This window comes from Nicotiana tabacum, chromosome 12 (genome assembly GCF_000715075.1).
Source record: "Nicotiana tabacum cultivar K326 chromosome 12, ASM71507v2, whole genome shotgun sequence".
Taxonomy (NCBI): Eukaryota; Viridiplantae; Streptophyta; class Magnoliopsida; order Solanales; family Solanaceae; genus Nicotiana; species Nicotiana tabacum.
In genome coordinates, this window is record NC_134091.1 from 110882965 (window position 1) to 110901635 (window position 18671).

The window sequence follows — 18671 nt, forward strand, 5'->3', positions numbered from 1 at the left end:
TTTAATGAGTTTAGGATTAGAGTTTAGGGTTTAGGCCGATTCAGAGTTTTAGGGTTCACAGTTCAGAATTTACGCTAAGTCCAAAATAGTTAAGATCTCAATGTAGATATATGACATCAGACGGAAAATCAAAATGAGTTTTTTCATTTTGTAGATATAAATGAAAAGAGAGAGAGAGAGAGAGAGAGAGAGAGAGAGAGAGAGAGAGAGAGAGAGAGAGAGAGAGAGACAATTGTCTAATATTAAAGTAGGGATCTTAATTTTTTTTCGGAGTCTTTCTTTCTGTCTATTGATTTGCTAATCCACTTGTCATTAATTTATTGTACGCAATGACGTTTAAGCAAATATTATGTCAAAACAAGGCATTAACGCAAATCATAGAGCTCTTCCCTTTCCCTTTTAATTACCCTTAACTATCTTTTCCAAGTACTTTAGAATTAATTTTCAATTGTCAGCTAATAGCAACTTCTTTTTACATTTTCATCCATCGAGGAAAAGTCTTACTCGTGATAATTTGATGGATAAAACTATCTAAATAAATCTTGAATCCCTCTAATCACGTTCATTAAGGATAACAAACATATCAACGGTCGCTATTTATTTCTAAAATCCTAAATCTTCATACCATTGTATAAAAGCTACTCATTGCTAATATCGGGGGGAAAAAAATCTTACTAGCACGAAATGCATGCTTATATGTATATATATACATGTGAATATGTGATATTGATTGTTAAGCAATATATTTGGATACCATGTTATAGTTGTACATAATTTCCCATAACTTAGGAAAATTTATGAAGACCTAGCTCCCAAAAATTTTAAAAACTTATTTCCACTTATAAAACGAATTTTGTGCTTAAAATTTTGGGATTTGAAACAAAATTCGCATGCATTAATATCTCAAACGAAAAAAAAAGTAAGGAAATGGAATTGACGTGCCTCCTCATGTGTGTTCTTCATTTAGACTTTCCATGTATGTTACTCCATCTTTTTTTGAAAAGATTCATTACAAAATTAGGCATTTCCAAAAGCAGAAAATATTGAAAAATTATCTTAACCAAAAAACACCTTTCAAAAATGCAGAGCTGTCAAAACAACCATAACGTCAGTCAAAGTGTCACTCAAAAAATGATTAAGATTTGTGATTGATATAAACATAACAGATGAGGCACTGTCTATTAATGCAAAATCTAATTGAAAATTGAAATAAAGACAAACATTTCAGTACATGCAATTTAACCAGCATATAGGATACAAATACCATGATCACTAAATTAATGAAACTATTATTAAAGACGAGTTGCATTAATCATGGATGTTGTAACTGAAATTACAATTATACAACTTCATTGAGTGGTAAAATCATATGTTGAGCTGTATGCAATTATTAAACCGCAGGTATTATTTGTTCAATCTTTGTATTACATACATTCTTGGAACTTGAGGAGTCTCGGAACCCCCTCTTCCCTCGACCTACGTACGCCAATTCATTGTATTAGATTTTTGTGGCCTTAAAAGCATGCAATAAGAATAAGAATAGAATGAAAAGTTTAAAATAAAATTATTTATAAATATAAAAATATATAATTCTCTTAAAATAAACTAAAGAGAAAATATGTCATTTTCTTCTATTCAAGTAGTAAGTCATTTCCTCAAAAATAACATTATAAAGGGTGTGTCTATGTATAATCAAATATGATGAGTCTTCGTTACATTGAAATCGAATAGAATAGGATCCATGCAAAACCTATAGGGCGTGTCTTTTTTCTTTTTAATTTCATGTAGTTTAGAATTCCCTACATATTTAATGTAATATATATAGTAATAAAACCTATAGGGTGCTTGTGGGGGGGTCACCTCAGAAGTGGCACGGGTCATGGAGAAGTGGGAGGACGTGGTGGGGTGGTTTGGAGGGGGGAGGGGGTTCAAATTTGATAATTGATACTATATGGGAGTGGGGCTCATTATAAAAATGGCGATTACTCATTACTGTGGAGTAGTATGGAAAAAGAGACCCCTTTTGAATTTGAATGGCTATAAACCTGAAAATATTTGACTACTCCTACTAATACTAAATTGTTATTCTCTTTCAAATTTTTATATTTGTGAGGCTTCATTTTGAGTATAAATACCATACTGTATCTCCTGTTCCTATTTAATTTGCTTTCTTCTGTGATTCTTGAATTTGAGTGCTGATCTCTTAGCTTAAAGATATACAACCCCTTTCTTGTAAGTTTCTCTTTTGTATTTCTTCTTCCTTGTTTTTCATTTCATTTCTCTGTATATTCTCTTGAATTCCCTTTTCTATTTGATGTTTGTTTGATTATAACCTGGTATTTATGCTAAAGATCACTTTTTGGCATCTGGGGTTTTCTTCGTTCTCTCTTATTTCCTTTATTATTTCTCCCTACTTTGTTTTGGTATTGCATTAAAAGCTGTTTTTTCATCTGGGGTTAGCCCAAATTTTCAATCTTTTCTACATTTTGTTTTGTTTCTGTGTCCTTTTATGCAATGTTTATTCAGGGATTCTCTTTATTTTATTTTTTGGTCATTTTCTTGGATCGCTGTGTATGTGGTGTTTTTGTCCCCATTTGAGGTTTGTATATGCTAAGAGCTTATATTGTCGTTTGTTAAAGTTGTCTCATTCTATTAAGTTAAAGTCTTCCTCTTTTTCCTCCTTCATTTCCTAGTGCTTGTTTCCTTGTAGTTTATACAGATGAATTAATCAGCTGTTATGATTCTTTAATAAATATTTGGTATTCTTGTATGACTCCTGCCTTTATTTGATAGTGCTGCTGTTTATATAATCTGTTGGCTTTTTGATAATTCTTTAGAAACAACTTGTTGTGTCTAATTTCAGACAATTCAGTTGGAGAATAGATTGAGATTGTTGAAGGCATAAGTTTCCGTCTTATACATATCACCAGAGGATGGGGGATCACTTTGTTTTTCTGGTTGATCGATTGCTGACTGAATCAACTTTAGAGGCTGCAATTGAGAGCAGGAATCAGAATCAGTTAGCATCATGGATGACCAATGACGTGACACCGAATTGCTCATCCCAAGATGCTGCTGCTGTTTTGACTGCAGGGAAAATGGTAGAATGTAGGATATGCCAAGATGAGGATATGGATTCAAATATGGAGACTCCTTGTTCTTGCTGTGGTAGCTTGAAGGTTTGTGGACCTGCCTGTTCATGTTATTGTTTTTTCAGTTAGAGTATGCAAATATGTTATTAATTGGTGTTTTAGTCTTTTGATATGCTTTTGCTTCTGACAGATTAGTGTAAAATTTGGTATTTTTTTTTCTCAGAATCAAATATGAGTTAGGCATGCAAATCATAGTTAGTCTTTTCTTCCTACTAAAGAATATTTCTGTTTCGGATGGGCGCGATAGGTTTGCTTTCACAAGCATATTTAAATTCAGACGAGCCATCAAGTATTTTGAGTACCAAGAGATTCTGCCGTAGTGTGAATATGGCCATGTATGGAGGATATGCTACTTCATATTCGTTCTTGCTTCTCAAAGAATTTGTTTACAAATGTGATTGAGTGCGCTTATATCACTATATTACTGCCTTCCAAACAATGTATTTGTTGATACGTCTAGTCTTGAAAGTTGGCTCCTCTGGGTTCTTCTTCCGTTTCTTCCTTCTCTGTTTAGCCCTTGAACCAGCTTATTATTGCTAAAATCTAACTGTCCACCTTAAATATGAAGATGATGAGTCCTACCTTTGTCCTCATTGTTTTGCTTTGAAGGTCCAGAACCTGTATAAATTTTGGTGAAAGGTGGAACGATATTGAAAATGCTTTGAAATTGTTCTTCGTTTATCTTCTTCTGCTTTCCGCACCGAAGACCCCTGGGGTGGAGTTTGCATTTTTTTTCCTGGCTCCTTGTAGTAGACGAGGTGGAGCAAGTAGAAATGAAGATATTTAAGAGACTTGAACCTTCTATTTGTCGGGATTGGTGTCCGAGGCGAACATGCAGGCATTTGAACTCTCAACCAGTTTTGCATGTCTAGATGTTTAATAGAAGTGACATGGTGCATTTTTGGCTTTTGATTGGCCAAATGGGTCCACATGTTTGCTGATTCACGCATCTTCTTGTCCCCGCATTATTGTCCTGTGTTTCTCTATGTTTCTCCTAGTTCGAAATAGCATCAACCTTATGTAATTTCTATTATAGTTGATCAATATCTTGCCAGAATCCTTATGTGAATGGTAAAGCTGACACGAGTGGACTAAGTTAGATTTACTACTGGAATTACATGATTAGTTTTGCATATTGTTCTGTTTCCGTGCATTCAACGGATTAGTTTCTCTTCACAAAATTGATGTTTGATATGGAATACAGTAAAATTTGGGAGAGGGGAAAGAAAAGGAAAGTTACAATGTCCTAAGCCTTATTCTGTTAAATATATTAGGATGTCTGATTCCTGTATGGTGCTAATATACTACTCATAAGTCATTTTAGATTTAAACTTGATACTCTTACTCTAGCTGCTCCATCCTTTCCTAAATGCATTATTATTGACGTTTTTTGTACTTAAACGTGTTTTATAACTGTTTTTGGATTGTCTGTTTTCTTCCAGTATGCACATCGGAAATGTGTGCAAAGGTGGTGTAATGAGAAGGGTGATACCATTTGTGAAATCTGCCACCAGGTCAGATATGTTTCTTATTTTCTTTGTCCATCTTAAAGGTTAAACATGATTTGCAGCAACACGACCACTTTTGCTCCATCGAATGATCATTAGTATTTCTTGTTTGATTATTTGGGTTCGTTTAGAGCGTGCTTGATTGATTCAGTTAGCGTTGATTGCTTATTTACTTATTTTTGCATTTGTGTCAAGTAGCCTTTCAGGCCTGGTTACACAGCACCACCCTCTATTTTTCGCCTTGGTGGCATCCCAATGAATTTAAGGTATTTTTTCTTCTTTCATGCTTTTCCGAAATATAGTAATTATACGTATTGGAAATTTGAATATCCTAGTGTCGCATTTCCTATTGCTTTTCTCATTAGCTCACTTGAGAATGTATATGGTGTTTCTATCAGGGGGAATTGGCGAATTGTCAGAAGGAACTTGAATAATCAACGTGTGATAGCGGTGGTTTCAACTGATCACAATCTCATTAGTGCCGACTCTGAGGAAGATGCAGTTTCTACATCAAGAAGCATGATGTGTTGTCGTGTAGTTGCCATAATAGTAATCTCCCTCTCTCTCTCTCTCTCTCTCTCTCTCTCTCTCTCTCTCTCTCTCCACACACACACACACACATGAATGTGTGCATAACAGGGAATGTGAGCTATAATAACTATCCTGTGAGTAACAAATAGCCGAACAGGAATGTAATTAAATTGATATGTGACACAAAAAGTGATCACTCCGAAAAACATGAAAATGTAAAACGATCACTAGATTCCGTGCTCGGCTGGAGAACATCTCAAACAAGTAATAGCATAATTTCTGATATGTAAAATAACATCACTTACCCATTTTGGAATCTGGAAGGAGTTCTTTGTACTCTAGGGAACCAAGTTTAGCAATTTCCTAATTTATATGGCTCATTCTAACTTTTTCTTTTCCATTTTTTCTTAATAGTTTATGCTGCTGCTTGTCATACGTCATGCTCTTGCCGTCATAGTCAATCAAGCAGGGGACTACTCACTTCCATTGATTGTGGTAAGGTAGCGGAATAGAGAAAACGGGAATGTAAGTATTGCTATTATACAGAATGTCGTCTCACTTGTTACACATTGCTTTCAGCTTCTACTGCTAAGAGTTTCAGGCATTGTTCTGCCTGTCTACATCATAATGAAAGCAGTGACTTCTTGCTACCACCGGCAACACCAACAGGTTTGCGAAAAGTATATTTTTTATTTCTATGTTTCACCTTAACATACTTTGCTCCTCCTAAGTATTACATTATTTGTTTGACCAACTACAGGCTACTTTGCCCATCTCTTCACCCCGTGAAGAAGCTAACGTAGTGACTCTGCAGCAGGAGCCTCCTGTAATTGCTATCCAATGAATGGCTTTCACTGTTGAACCAAAAAGAAAGTTCATTCTTCAGACATACATCTCATAGCACATGTCGATCTTCATTTACTCTACTGTTATTACTCTTTCTTGCTGCAATGACTATGCTGCAGAAGGAGTTGCTGCGCAAATTTGTGAAGGATGATCAATAGACAAGAAGTTATATAATTGAAGGGATCGGTGAGGGATATTTCAGAATAGAAGCATAAAATGTAAAAGAAAGGACTCAAGTGATGAAAAAGAAGGCAAGATATCCATTTTTACAACTAGAGATATCTGAAGGTCTGAATTAGTCAGAGAAAAATCTTTGTACAGTTAATATGTATATGAACATGTTGAAGGAATACAAAAACTAGCAAAAAAAGTTGTTAATTTTAGTACTGATATGAGGTCGGAGTTGTATTGTTGGATAAAGTTTTGTCAGCCTAACTTGGAAGATGGTAAAAATTTACATGCACCCGGTATTTACATGAAATCAATATATACATAACACATTTCTTGTCTTAATTTGACAGATAACCTCAAATCATTTGGAAAAGCCAAATATGAGTACCTTGAAAGTTGTGCTTATTATAAAGATCAAATTTTCTTTACAGAGCTGAAAGGTAAACCTCCTCATTCCTGTAGTGAGAAGAAGATTCTAAACTACTAATTAGCAAGTTTTTGACTTGCTGAAGTTCATGATATCAGTAAAACTGTTCAAATCATTTTCCATTTGCTCATTTCACCCGGTGGATACACACAATTAGGACAATAGATGGTTGAAGTTGAAAAATAGAGTATGTGAAGTTGATGTTGGGAATCAGTATTTGAAAGTTAAAGTGTCCTAACACTTTGAAACTATAAGGAATGTTTCTCAGACCATCGAAACTGAAATTAAGGTGAAATATTCCTCCTATCTCTTCTTGATTCCATATCTTTCTAAGAATTTGAAACATGCAAGTAGACAATTTTTTCATTTATATGTGAATTTATTTATATCAAATCCAGTTAATGCTAGCGTACATCTAGAAGATTACAACCTTAATAATTTCCAACAAAGACAGAGCTGAGAAATATTTGGAAATCACTTGTGTCAGATATAAGTTGAATTATGTCATCAATAAGAATTCAACTTCAGTTTAATTCTACATGCACAAAATGGAAGGATGAAATGCAAGATATGCCCACTATAGTTTACATTTTGTAATCATTCAAAGAGAAAAACAAGAATATATAGAGTTAGATATACATTTCAGAACCTACTATCTCAACTCAGAACCCGTAACATTTAAACTCTAGATCCACCACTTTCTGCAGGAGACTAGCACATTTTATACTGTTACAAATGTTTCTCCACTAGTAAAATCAAGAATCCAAGACCAAATGGAAAGAATAGCTGGGGCAGAAAACTGCAGGCTCTCAAAATAACATCTTGCTCGGTTACAATTTAAACGTAAATCTGTACACTCCATTTGTGAAAAATAGGAGAACTGGTACATGAAAAAGATGTATGAAAAATCTCTAGCAGTGGAGAGCCAGTTTAGAATCCTCTCAACTTGTTTTCTATCCCGAGCATCGTTTGACTTGCTTCTGAATTATACATACATGCATGTGTAGATCTATCCCGTTTAACACACTCAGTTCCAGCTTCTTCTTGTTCTGAAATGTTTCATGTAAAAGAAATAAATAAGACAGCAAGAATGTCAACTCCAATAATCTCGAACTTCTTTTAAGTTCCTTCTGCATTTCAATTTTTGGTTTTAAATTATATTGAATTTTCTATACCTACTTGAGTGATGTCATTACTAATAGTCATATATTCTTCAAAGAGTGTAGATATTTATACTTCCGATTCTTTTGCTGAGAACGCCAAAAGCAAGCGAGCGCTCCAAATGCACAGCTAGCAACTGCGATTGCCAATGCAGCTCCAAGTGGAACCACCACTGCATTTGTTGAGGCCACCAACTCTTCATTAACCGTTTTCTCAGTCCCACCAACTGCTTGCAGTTCTTTCTCCTTGTAGAGATTCACTAGCTCTTTCCCATAGTAACTAACCAGAAACTTAAAGACCTCATCCTCATTCCATTCGATCTTACTATTTTCTTTGCTCTTTTCACCTGGGTTAAGATAGCACGACGGACAAAGCTGTTTTGAAGGCCAAATAACTTTTGGAAATTCAGGATCACCTGTTCCTAGTGATGCTTCATCTTTCTTTAGTCTCTCATTAACTTTGTTGTGAGCTCTCCATAACCAAAGGGCATAATCACGCGCTTTCTTGAATGGATTAGGTACGCTGGAATTGAAAACATTTAAAATACAACAGTTAAATGACCAGACTTTGATGGTCAATAACAAAAAGGCAATGTTCAGAAAGTTTAAGTTGAGAAACAGAAAGAGCCTCGTTGACATTTTACCTTGAACACATGTCATAAAAGTGTTGCCTACATTCCTCACAGATAAAAAAGTTGTGTATAAAATCACATGTAGTTCTAAATGCCATGTTACTTTCTCCATCCTCAACTCTGATAGAGAGTGAGTGTAACAACACCCATAAACCGCAACTGCAAAAGGTAAACATGTGGCTAAGAAAACTGCCAAAGAAAATTAACATTGTAAGTTTGTATTAACTTTTGATCCACTACCTCTGCTACTGTATCGTTTTAGCAAAAGCATTTAGCCCTGAACTGCAATAGATTTGAACCACTATCTTTGAGTTGCTGGTTTTATGTGTGTGGCTGCAGGAGCATTAATCAATCCTTCACCGCCATTGCAGTTTCATAAACCCCACCCCACCCCCCTTTCCCGGTTCTGCGACCAAACCCACCTAAGTTTGCTCCCTTTCTTTCAAGCCCTCATAGTCTCCACGTCAAACAAAAACCTAGATCATAACTTTTGCTGGTGCAAACTTCACTCCCTAGACATTAATGCTATCAAAGAAGCAAAGTGCTTTGAATTCAAAGAATACAGGCATTTAAGAAGAAAATGAACCGCAGTTTCCAGTTACAAGCGCTTTGGAGTTCTGGGGTCTACGGTCTACCTACTGATTATGCATCCAGTATTATAAGGTTTTAAATTTATCAGACTTCTACACCACAAGATAAACACATCCAATTCTTCAACTTTATCTATAATTTACTCTAAGTTTTTCCGCATCTTTAACAGTATGCTATTTAGATAAATGAAGCCTCCAAGATTTAAACCTCAACATGTATGTCAGACAGGCTTCCGAGATCTACATCGGATTTTTTAAGTAGAATGACAAAATCATAATTCTACATTCTTTGAAAGGAAACTATTTCTAACATTGATCCATTTGGGAATTTTCAATTATTTCGTAAACCAAAATTCTGAGTCTAAAAGATAATTGAGACAAGAAAAAGTGTAACAAATTACCCTTTTTAATATGAAGAGACAATATGGGTTACAATATCTAGGATGTCACCAGATCTACAAAGAAAGTCCTCTGATTCTTCTCCTCTCAATGTCGATTCAAGGGCTCTTATTTTGTTCTTGGGTGTATTAGGTCACATCCTTAGATGCAAACCAATACCAGAGGCTATCCCCTGTCCCGCTTGGCCCTTTAGGCCATTACTCATACTGCCTTTGACACAATAACATCGAAAAATACCTTAAAGACATTGTTGAGTCCCACATCGACAATGAAGGGGATGGGTGGTCTCCTTATATGGACTTAGGCAATCCTCTAACAGACATCAATAGAATGCAAATCCTCAACTTAACATCTCTGTAATGAATTATCTGGCAACGAGTTTGTTCACTATATTATTTTCCTATACAGCTTTTCTACAATCATAAAGTTGTAAATGATTTCACAGATGAATAACGAGTACATGAATAATCCATTACCTGAAACCTCTGGTATCGTTCTTGCTTCCACGACAATACATCTGCACGAAACAGATTGTCATAAACGAATCAGAAATGCTTAAATTGTACTACAAAGCAAAGCAACATGCAGAATCTCCTTCAAGCTATTAATATCGTATAAAGATGGGGTGTCTTCATGCACAATACTATTCCACCTTACAAGTTCCACCAGATTAGCGAAAGTTAGGGCCCATTTGGGGAGCTTTTGCTACCATTCCGTTTCATGTATCTTAGACATAGCACTGATCCAAGACCTCATATAAGTCAAAATTAGGAGTAGGATGAGGAAGGGGAGGAGCTATAGAACCACTACGATATGTACAAGCTAAATCAAACTCAAAGATATCTATACACATAGAGCATATCTCATCCAACTAACCCCTGCCCTTTCCCCATCGACCACTCACACCCCACAACCAACACCCCAAAAGAGAAAAAGAAAGGAAATGAAAAAGGGACTTAAAATTGAAACACATAAAAAGATTGGACAATCAAAAGGTTAGCGTTCTTATATAGCCAATAGACAGTTACTGACAAAGTTACAAAATAAGTTTATTAGTCCGGCCACAGATGACGAGCTAAATCAAACTCGATCTATACACATATCATAGATTTCTCATTCAACATATAGCACCAATCCCTCCCCTTCCGCCATATCCCTTCAACAACACCCCCCCCCCCCCGGCCACAACCAATAAAAGGACTGAAATATAAACACTTAAAAGGAGACGGTTGGACAAGCAAAAAGGTTAGCTATCATATATTGCCAAGAGAAGATTATGAAAATAAACTACTGCGAGTTCAGTTTTCCAGCCACAAAAATATTTCCTCAACACTTGTGAGGATTCATTTTTGTTTTTAATTAACTTGCTCCACTGAAGGACAATAAGGTTTACACTTTACTGTCTCCTTGTCATCTCACCATGATTTCTATTGACCAGTAACTCTTATGACATAAAAGCTTCGTGAATTATACACCAGTTTCTGCCAAGAGTTATGTACAAATTTTCCCAGAGAACTTAAGCTAGATTGATGAACAATTGATATGAGTACACTCCATATGGAAGAACTTAAAATATATAATTTGAGATGCATGTGTTCTTAGTTAAATGTTAGGATTTAAAAATAATAGTGTATATCTACTTACAAAAATAAATAAATAAATAATGCGTCCGCTCAATTTATATATGACACTCTTTCCACAATGGACGTCCCAAAATGTTTTCACTCCACTCACTAATAAAATTCTATATAACTTTTAACAACTTTCAAGAATTCAAATTCATTTAACAAATCAATTTTAAACTTTGGTGTGATATTTCATTTTTGAAATAATTTTCTCAACCATTACCTTAATATTTTCTTCCACTACCACTAATATAATCATATAAGCCGAATTAACATTTTAAACTCCGTGTCCATTCAAACAATGTCATATATGAGACATAAAACACAACTATGGGAGTAATAACAATAATAAATGTAGGAAGTTTTTATCTCAAAAGCTTCCAATTTTTTTCATTGTCTAGAGTTCACTATGTTTATTATTTTTTTAACATCTAAGTGAGTTATATTAATAAAAAGCACCAACATGGTGTACATCATTGCTTGCAGTTTATTTACATGGAACCCTCTACTAATAAATAAACTAAAGCTAAAACATAGAACTGCTAAAACTAAAGCTAAAACTTAAAATAAACTAAAGCAGAAAAAATCTGAAGAAAATAGGTGGATCATATGAACTGCATATGAAGAAAGCTAGTTTATGACTGAGGTGTAGTTTGATTGATTGATTGCGCATTGAGTATAAGTTTCTTGCTCTAGAATATAGAATCAACTCCACCGCCAGGATAGGGCAATGACCAACTTCAACTAAATAAACAAGTGTATAATGAGCTCAGTATGCATCAGCTACAGTAAAGGAACAAGCTTATGTACCCACCCAATATCCACGAGGAACCTCTTTTCCACAAATTTGGTAATTTCCCAGTGCACCCTTTTTGCTACAACTGTCAGCCTCCTCATTATTCACTGACAATATCTCTGACGGACATAGATTATCAAAGTCAACCAATATATCTGCACTTCCCTTCCGGCACCTAGCAAAAATATCCAAATTTTACAAGTCAATGAAAGGCACAATATGCTTTTACAAATCACAAAACTCTGGAATGTAGGAGCTAACCTCTTAGAAGGATGATGAGCCACCAAAAGTTGAAGGAATTTTATAAGTGATGCCCGTGTCCCTGATCTAATCATCTGCATTAATTGAGGACCAAATATATAGAACTAAGTCATGCAAACCAAAGGTATCCATGAGAGAGAGAGAGTTAGCTTTTTTACTTTATGGTCTAGAATGATGCCAAAGGCAGTAGATGTTGCCTCCTCAACGTCATATATAGCTGTGGCAATCTTCATAGGAAAAGAATTACAGAAGTGAGAGATACGCATAAAATGGACAGCTTAAATTTGTAAAACTAGAAAACAGAATTTGATATGATGCTCTCCTAGTAACCTGGGCAGGATCCGAAAAGTTCTTCTGAAGATGCTCATTCTCATACTTCCCATCATCAAAGCCATATGAGCTGAAATTTCAAAGTTAATACAATGAAGAAAATAGCTGATTAGGCATTAAACTTGTGAAAGACAGAGACATAAACAAATTTAAAGTGAAAACAGATTTCATTATGTAACAGCATACAACTGATGGATTTAAGCAATGGCCAGGAATTTTTTTCTTTACCTCGCTGAAAAAAAAATCTATCAAAAAGAAAATAAATTATTCACTGGCTATTGCTTAAGTTCATCAGTTTTATAGCCAGTACATAGTATTATGTAGCTGTTTATCATGGGAAAGAGTATGTTCTGCAGATTTTCATCCTTGAATAGGAAGAAGCTCTACTTCTGTTAGAGTGCAAGTCTAATTTTACCATTGCATAGTGTGGGAGTAATGATGTACAAGTAAAAGCATGTACAACTTCAGAAGGTAGTTTATGAGGGAGCAACCGAATTCAGGCCAAAACTGAACAACTTTTATGCTACCTCAGCCTATGGGAATTATGTTTTCTCTACACCTAGTACAACATTAACCAGAATCCCCATGGCACTGACTTTTATACTTTTCAAACTATTCATTACCATTATATCCATAAAACTCAAAAGTAACTTATCAGCCTTACAGACTCTTCCATCAAATTCTATGATCATGTCTATTTCATGTAATAGAGGAACCCTCCTTAGTAGACTAAATATTTCTATTATGTCAAATGGCAATGACTATTAAAGATATTACAGTTTAATTTCCCGTAGAGCACAAAAACCAAAGGAAGGCGGCTCAGATGAATTATCGAGAAAGATAAATGATATATTCTCAAAATTATTACTTCATGAAAGTAGCTACCACAAGACACAATCAGCTTTAGAGATTTAAACACCATAAGACAGCTAAATTTAGGAAATGACTTCACCAATGACTACAAAACTTATGAAGGAGATCATATATACCTTCCCAGTTGTTTGTTGATCCAGCCTAGCAAGATATCAGCTGTGCGTCCATTTTCAATGGAGCGTATTTCACTATTTTCTTGTTTTGGATCCCAACCACTACCAACAAACTTCTTAGGAGGGCCCCATAGAAGCATCGGGTAATGCTTCACAGAGAACTTATCACAAAGATTAGAATTTATCTGTGCTGCCAAAAAGATGAATAAGAGGAAAAAATCAGTTAGGTATATGTTAAGAAAAAAGGCTCTTAACAGAGTGAAAAAAAAAAGAAAAAGCTAATGACAAGAGAAAGAAATAATGAAGAAAAGTGTCTGCATAAATGGGAGGTAGCAAGTGGTAAGCCCATTAAAAACTCACTCCAGGGGAAAAAGTATGGCAATATGATTAAAAAGCAAGAATCCCCAATCAAAGCAATATTGACTGAGTCTATGCTAACCAATTTAAATGGAAAGAGCATAAAAATACTGATTAACTTATTAAAAACAAGGAGAATGATTAAACTTGTCTCTTGAGGCAAAAGATATTACTCATTTGGAAAACTACACCACCAGCGAAATAGCTTCAAATTGTCTTGTCATCTATCTTTGCAGACTAAACTACATCTCTTCTTCCTGGAGGGTGGGGCCCGTTCCTCCCAAAGAGAGACGCAGACACAGAGACTATGACCGTCAAAGTAACTTCCATATTATAATTTTCAAACATTCGAAATGGCGAATGAGAGGGCAGGAGAAAGCATAATCCACGGATTATAGTTAATTTAAAACAACTATAAATTTGGGAAAAAGATCATCGAAGAAAGATGAACGCTTTTCATAAATACCAGAAACCACCAGAAAAAAGGGAAAACGTTCAAAATACGGTTACTGACTATTGACAAATGTGCACTCAAACGAGGTGATTATGTAATAAATACAGGATAAAAGTAATTTTTAGAAGCATAAATAAAGCATAGAGTAATACCGTCAATGCACAGTCTACCCTTGTCATTAATATGATTCCTGGATGACTGGCATCTGCCCCATTGAAGAGTCTTGCAACCTTTTCATAATGTGGCTGCAAAAGTATTGACTCATCTATTAGAAATATCACAATGGAAGTTCATAGACTCCCTCTGTTCCACTTTATGTGGCATAATTCAGAGTATGAGGGTCAAACCAACTAATTTTTTTGTGAATTGGGACAGAATCTTCAATTTTTTGAAATATATTTTTTTTACATATTTAGAAACTACGTAAAAAGTACTATAGGTTAATAACTAAAAAGTACTATAGGTTAACATAGTTTAGAATTCAAAATATTTAAAAAATATTTGCAAACATGTGGTCAAAGAAAACCTCATTTGACTCTCCAAATAGTAATTGTGTCATATAAAAGTGGAACAGAGGGAGTAATAAGTAGTATATTCATACCTTGTAATTTCTGCAAGCAGGGCACCTATGAGACCAATAAAAGAGCTTCAAGTGAGAATCACGTGGATGCAAACTCGGTACAAAATAATATGTTTACAAATTTAAGATAGTACTTGAACAACATGGAGAAGTTGATCAAAGTATTGGTAAACACACGCCAATGAAACAAGTATAGGCAACATATTACTTTTTCTCAAAGTTGTGGTGGTGTTAAATTTGCTCATCTTTTCCTACTCCTATAGAATTTTGATATGAATTCCACATCAAGTTGAGTATAACATATTACATAACCAAGCAAAAGAAGAACCAAAATACACAATGAACAATTATTAGAATTCCTGGATTACGCAAACACATTTCTTGGTGAATAAAAAGAACACAACTAACTATATATGAATCTAAATCAACCAAATTGCTGAATTCTAATAACCACCAAAGTCTTTTCTTACTCCTACCAAGTAAAACTTTTTAGTTACTATGAGGTCATGTTCTTTGTATACATTTTAACATGCTGAAACCTCAGCACCAACAATTTTTCTTCCACCAATTAACAAGGTTCCTTTGGAATCAGTGGAGGAAGTAGCCTCGGTGCTACTGGTTCAACCAAACCTAGTATTTCTGCCATAGAACATACATATATATGTGAAAAATAACAAAATTTCAACAAATATTAGATTTAGAACTCATAATCTTAGAAGTATAGTGAGTTTAGTGCCAAGAAGTTTAAAGATTGAACCCATCAAGTTAAATCGTGGATCCGCCTCTATGTGGAATGAAATGGGTGTAGAGTTAAATGAGTATTTGAATGAAATGGATTCCATTATGCAGAATGGATGTAGAGGTTTCATGCCCAAACTATTGATATAGATGAGCCCACCAGTTTGGGATTGAGGCAAAGTTATCATTCTTGTGATAAAAAATTACTTTGAAACGAAATTGTTGTACCCTTAAATATCCTTTGGAATGAAATAGCCCCTGTGGAGCTGAATAGATACAAAATTTCATATAGCCAACCCAAACTAGCTCAAGGTTGAGGTGCTCTTGAAGGTGTAGCCTAACAGAACGAAGCGGAAACGAAGACCATGTGAGATAAGGGTTCAAATCCCTACTAGGGCAAAAGAAGCAAGGCGACTTCATTCCAATGAGTATATAAGTTCTACGCATTGACAATGTAGAAAATATTTACACAATCAGGTCACTTAAAAGGTAATTGCAAGAAACTCTAATTAATAGCATTGATCGATAAACTAGATTATGTGATCTATAGCCTGCTTCTTTTGAGGAAAAAGCGCATTTTTTGTCAAAAGTGTTTTTTTCTAAAATTAATGTGTTTGGCCAAGCTTTTGAAAGGAAAAAAAATAGTCTCTATAAAAAAAATAAAAAAATAAATTTTTTTTCGAAAAGCACTTTTGAGAAAAATACGTTTCCGAAGCAGTGTTTTAAAGCTTGGCCAAACACTAATTGCTGCTCAGAAATGCTTTTCAAATTAATTAGCCAAACACAAAATACTCCTCGCCAAAAGTACTTTTGAGAAAAACACTTTTGGGAATAATCGCTTCTCAAAATAAGCTTATTTTTGCAGCTTGGCCAAACAGGCTAGTAATAGGCTAAATTAAACTAATGGGGTCAAAAGATCTTTACATTGTCACTCAATGTATATAACTTAAATGCTCAATACTTGATGGACAGAGTTACCCAGTATCCCTACTAGTTGGCCGTGACACCACGGTTATAATAAATAAAATTAGCTTGAGATTAAGGGCGTAGTTATTGTTAACAAGGTTATATAAAGCAACATCCGAAAAAACTTCTAATTCCCCCAAAAAAAAAAAACAGTAAACTGACCAGTGAGCAAAGAATTCAACAATAGCATAAGGGGCAGGAGTGTCTTTGAGCACTGTATCAAAGTTGGTGGCATTCAATTCAACACCAAAATCAGGTTTTTCACCATCTTGATTATTGCTAATTGCCCTAAGAATTGCACGCTGAGATCCAGCTGAAATAGAAACCGATTGTTCTAAGCTTGATATAAATGTAGCCAAAAAGAGCATAAATATTGACCAAGACATGACCAAGATTTCAGTAAAGGTAAAAAAGGGTGTATGTGAGTTTTTGTTGACCCGAGTATGTATGTAGAAAATGGATGGCGGAAGGGGAAAAGAGGGTCAAATATGAGTTTTGAAGTTTTATAAGGGAAGACTTCGATCTGATTTTGGTAATTGCCTTAAAGAAAATGCTCCTTTTCAGATTTCGTTAGAACAGAGGGACAGATTACCTAACTCCACTGTCCTTTGCCCTGTTAAAAAAAAATAATTTGATTTGTTTTCCCAGGGGCCAGGGCCTCTTATTTGATATGTCCATTAGGTTGGTATTAGGAGAAATATGAGGTTAAGTATTCAAAACCGAACCGAAACCGAAAACCGAACCGAAATCGAAGCTTAATGGCTTATTGGTATCGGGTTAACGGTTTAACGGACGGGGAACAGATTAAAATTTTTTTATTAACGGCTTATCGGTTTGGGGGCGGATTATTCAATTTTCTTAACGGATAATCCGTTAACCCGTTAAGAATATATATATTAAATATCAAAAACCCTTCCACTTCTTCCACTTCTTCCAGCTATTAGCTAAGCTTATTCTCCCACCCTACAACAAGATTGTTTAAGCTGCTATCTATGGTTCACCTCTGCTTTTGTTTTTTTAAACTAATGCATGTTGATGTCATGTGTTATACCCAGTGTTCTTTTCTATTTCTTCTGATAGTTATAAGTTGTTAATAGGCTCATCCCAGAGATGATTCTATTGGGAAATACGCTGGAATGTAGCTCTATATTTCTTCTATTTAGCTCTCTTCTTAGGTGCCATATTCTATAGACTGGAATGTAGTCTGCTGAGCATAGGAATTTTATTTTGAGTCACAGCGGTCAGCAAATAATCCGATAAACCGCCTGATAACCGCCCGATAAGAGCTAAACCGATACCAATCCGCCCGATATCTTATCGGGTGGCTAGCGAATTAATACATTTAAAAGCCAATAACCGATAAGCCAAACCGTTAAGAGTAAATAACCGCCCAATCCGCCCGATAAGCAGCCCTAGTGTGCTATTTAATTTTGAATTTAAGAAAATAAACTTTTTAGATCTTTTATGTGTAAAAGACATATATCTTATGTGTAAAAATAAATTTTTCGTGTATAAAAAAAAAGAGATATGGTAATAAAACTAAAAACAAGCTTGTAAAGAGCCAAAAAATCAATTGACCCGGAAATTGTAGGGAGGCTTTATTTGAATTAATTAGGTCCCAAAGTGCATATGATGAAAAACTAAAAAAAATAAATTTATGAGATTCCCACCCCCCTCCCCCCCCCCCCAAAAAAAAAATGAAAAAATTCAAAATTAGCTTGATTTACAATTGCTAATTGAAAATCAACCGTTATTTCAAAATTAATTGAAATTTACCTATTTTTTATACGGAAAAAATCTAAATAAATATACCCTTAGTCAAAATCAGAAAAAAATCTTGCATAATATGTTGGATCTCGACTTTTTTACATATGAAATTCTAACATATTATGCCGGAATTTTATATGTAATAACTTCATAATTTAATATATTATGCTGGATTTTTTCCATGTTTCAGCAAAGAGTATTTTAATCTAAATTTTTATTTCCGTATTAAATAATGGCTAATTTCAATTACTTTACAAATATTAATTATTTTTTAATTATCATTCCAAAAACAAGTCAACCCACGCTATTTGGCCTGCCCTTGAACTTAAAGTCAGGACGATATCATTGTGTAACAAAATCCTTTTTATTTTCTTATTTTGTTAATCGGATAAAGT

At 34.7% G+C, this 18671-nt stretch overlaps 2 protein-coding genes across 9 annotated transcripts; one reads left to right on the forward strand and one right to left on the reverse strand.

Moving 5' to 3' along the window:
* Window positions 1–1930: 1930 nt before the first annotated feature.
* LOC107805352 (uncharacterized) lies at window positions 1931–6427 on the forward strand. 4 transcript variants are annotated; one of them, XR_001652407.2, is made up of 8 exons: window positions 1931–2232; window positions 2864–3179; window positions 4595–4666; window positions 4859–4926; window positions 5059–5209; window positions 5606–5691; window positions 5771–5860; window positions 5952–6427. XR_001652407.2 is itself a non-coding variant. In XM_075226816.1 (8 exons), exons 2-8 carry the CDS (start codon window positions 2934–2936, stop codon window positions 6033–6035), a joined length of 792 nt encoding a protein of 263 aa, XP_075082917.1. In that variant the 5' UTR covers window positions 1932–2232; window positions 2838–2933; the 3' UTR covers window positions 6036–6427. The 4 variants fall into 4 exon arrangements, 3 of the variants coding, with proteins under 3 accessions (XP_075082917.1, XP_016484868.1, XP_016484869.1); XM_075226816.1 differs by having other exon boundaries at window positions 1932–2232; window positions 2838–3179; window positions 5606–5686; XM_016629382.2 differs by having other exon boundaries at window positions 1933–2232; window positions 5606–5686.
* A 760-nt stretch (window positions 6428–7187) lies between these two features.
* Window positions 7188–17144, reverse strand: LOC107805354 (sulfhydryl oxidase 2). 5 transcript variants are annotated; one of them, XM_016629385.2, is made up of 12 exons: window positions 16672–17144; window positions 14827–14851; window positions 14378–14470; window positions 13418–13599; window positions 12429–12498; window positions 12257–12325; window positions 12099–12172; window positions 11856–12012; window positions 9893–9933; window positions 8440–8586; window positions 7811–8318; window positions 7188–7684 (listed from the first exon to the last, which is right to left on the reverse strand). In XM_016629385.2, the coding sequence occupies exons 1-11, from the start codon at window positions 16893–16895 to the stop codon at window positions 7838–7840; spliced, it is 1563 nt and encodes a 520-aa protein (XP_016484871.1). In that variant the 5' UTR covers window positions 16896–17144; the 3' UTR covers window positions 7188–7684; window positions 7811–7837. The 5 variants fall into 5 exon arrangements, with proteins under 5 accessions (XP_016484871.1, XP_016484873.1, XP_075082920.1 ...); XM_016629387.2 differs by having other exon boundaries at window positions 7872–8318; window positions 16672–17143; XM_075226819.1 differs by lacking the exon at window positions 14827–14851 and having other exon boundaries at window positions 7872–8318; window positions 14378–14490; window positions 16661–17144.
* Window positions 17145–18671: the final 1527 nt, after the last annotated feature.

Excerpts from the sequence above, each read along its gene's own strand:
- LOC107805352 (XM_075226816.1), top strand. The coding sequence starts at position 2,934 with ATGGGGGATCACTTTGTTTTTCTGGTTGATCGATTGCTGACTGAATCA. Across the intron at positions 3,180-4,594 it reads CTTGCTGTGGTAGCTTGAAG|TATGCACATCGGAAATGTGT; the intron begins GTTTGTGGACCT and ends GTTTTCTTCCAG. Across the intron at positions 5,210-5,605 it reads GTCGTGTAGTTGCCATAATA|TTTATGCTGCTGCTTGTCAT; the intron begins GTAATCTCCCTC and ends TTTTCTTAATAG.
- LOC107805354 (XM_075226818.1), bottom strand. The coding sequence starts at position 16,895 with ATGTCTTGGTCAATATTTATGCTCTTTTTGGCTACATTTATATCAAGC. Across the intron at positions 14,491-16,660 it reads TGCTCACTGGTCAGTTTACT|ATGAGTCAATACTTTTGCAG; the intron begins GTTTTTTTTTTT and ends TATTTCTAATAG. Across the intron at positions 12,173-12,256 it reads GCATCATTCTAGACCATAAA|ATGATTAGATCAGGGACACG; the intron begins GTAAAAAAGCTA and ends CAATTAATGCAG.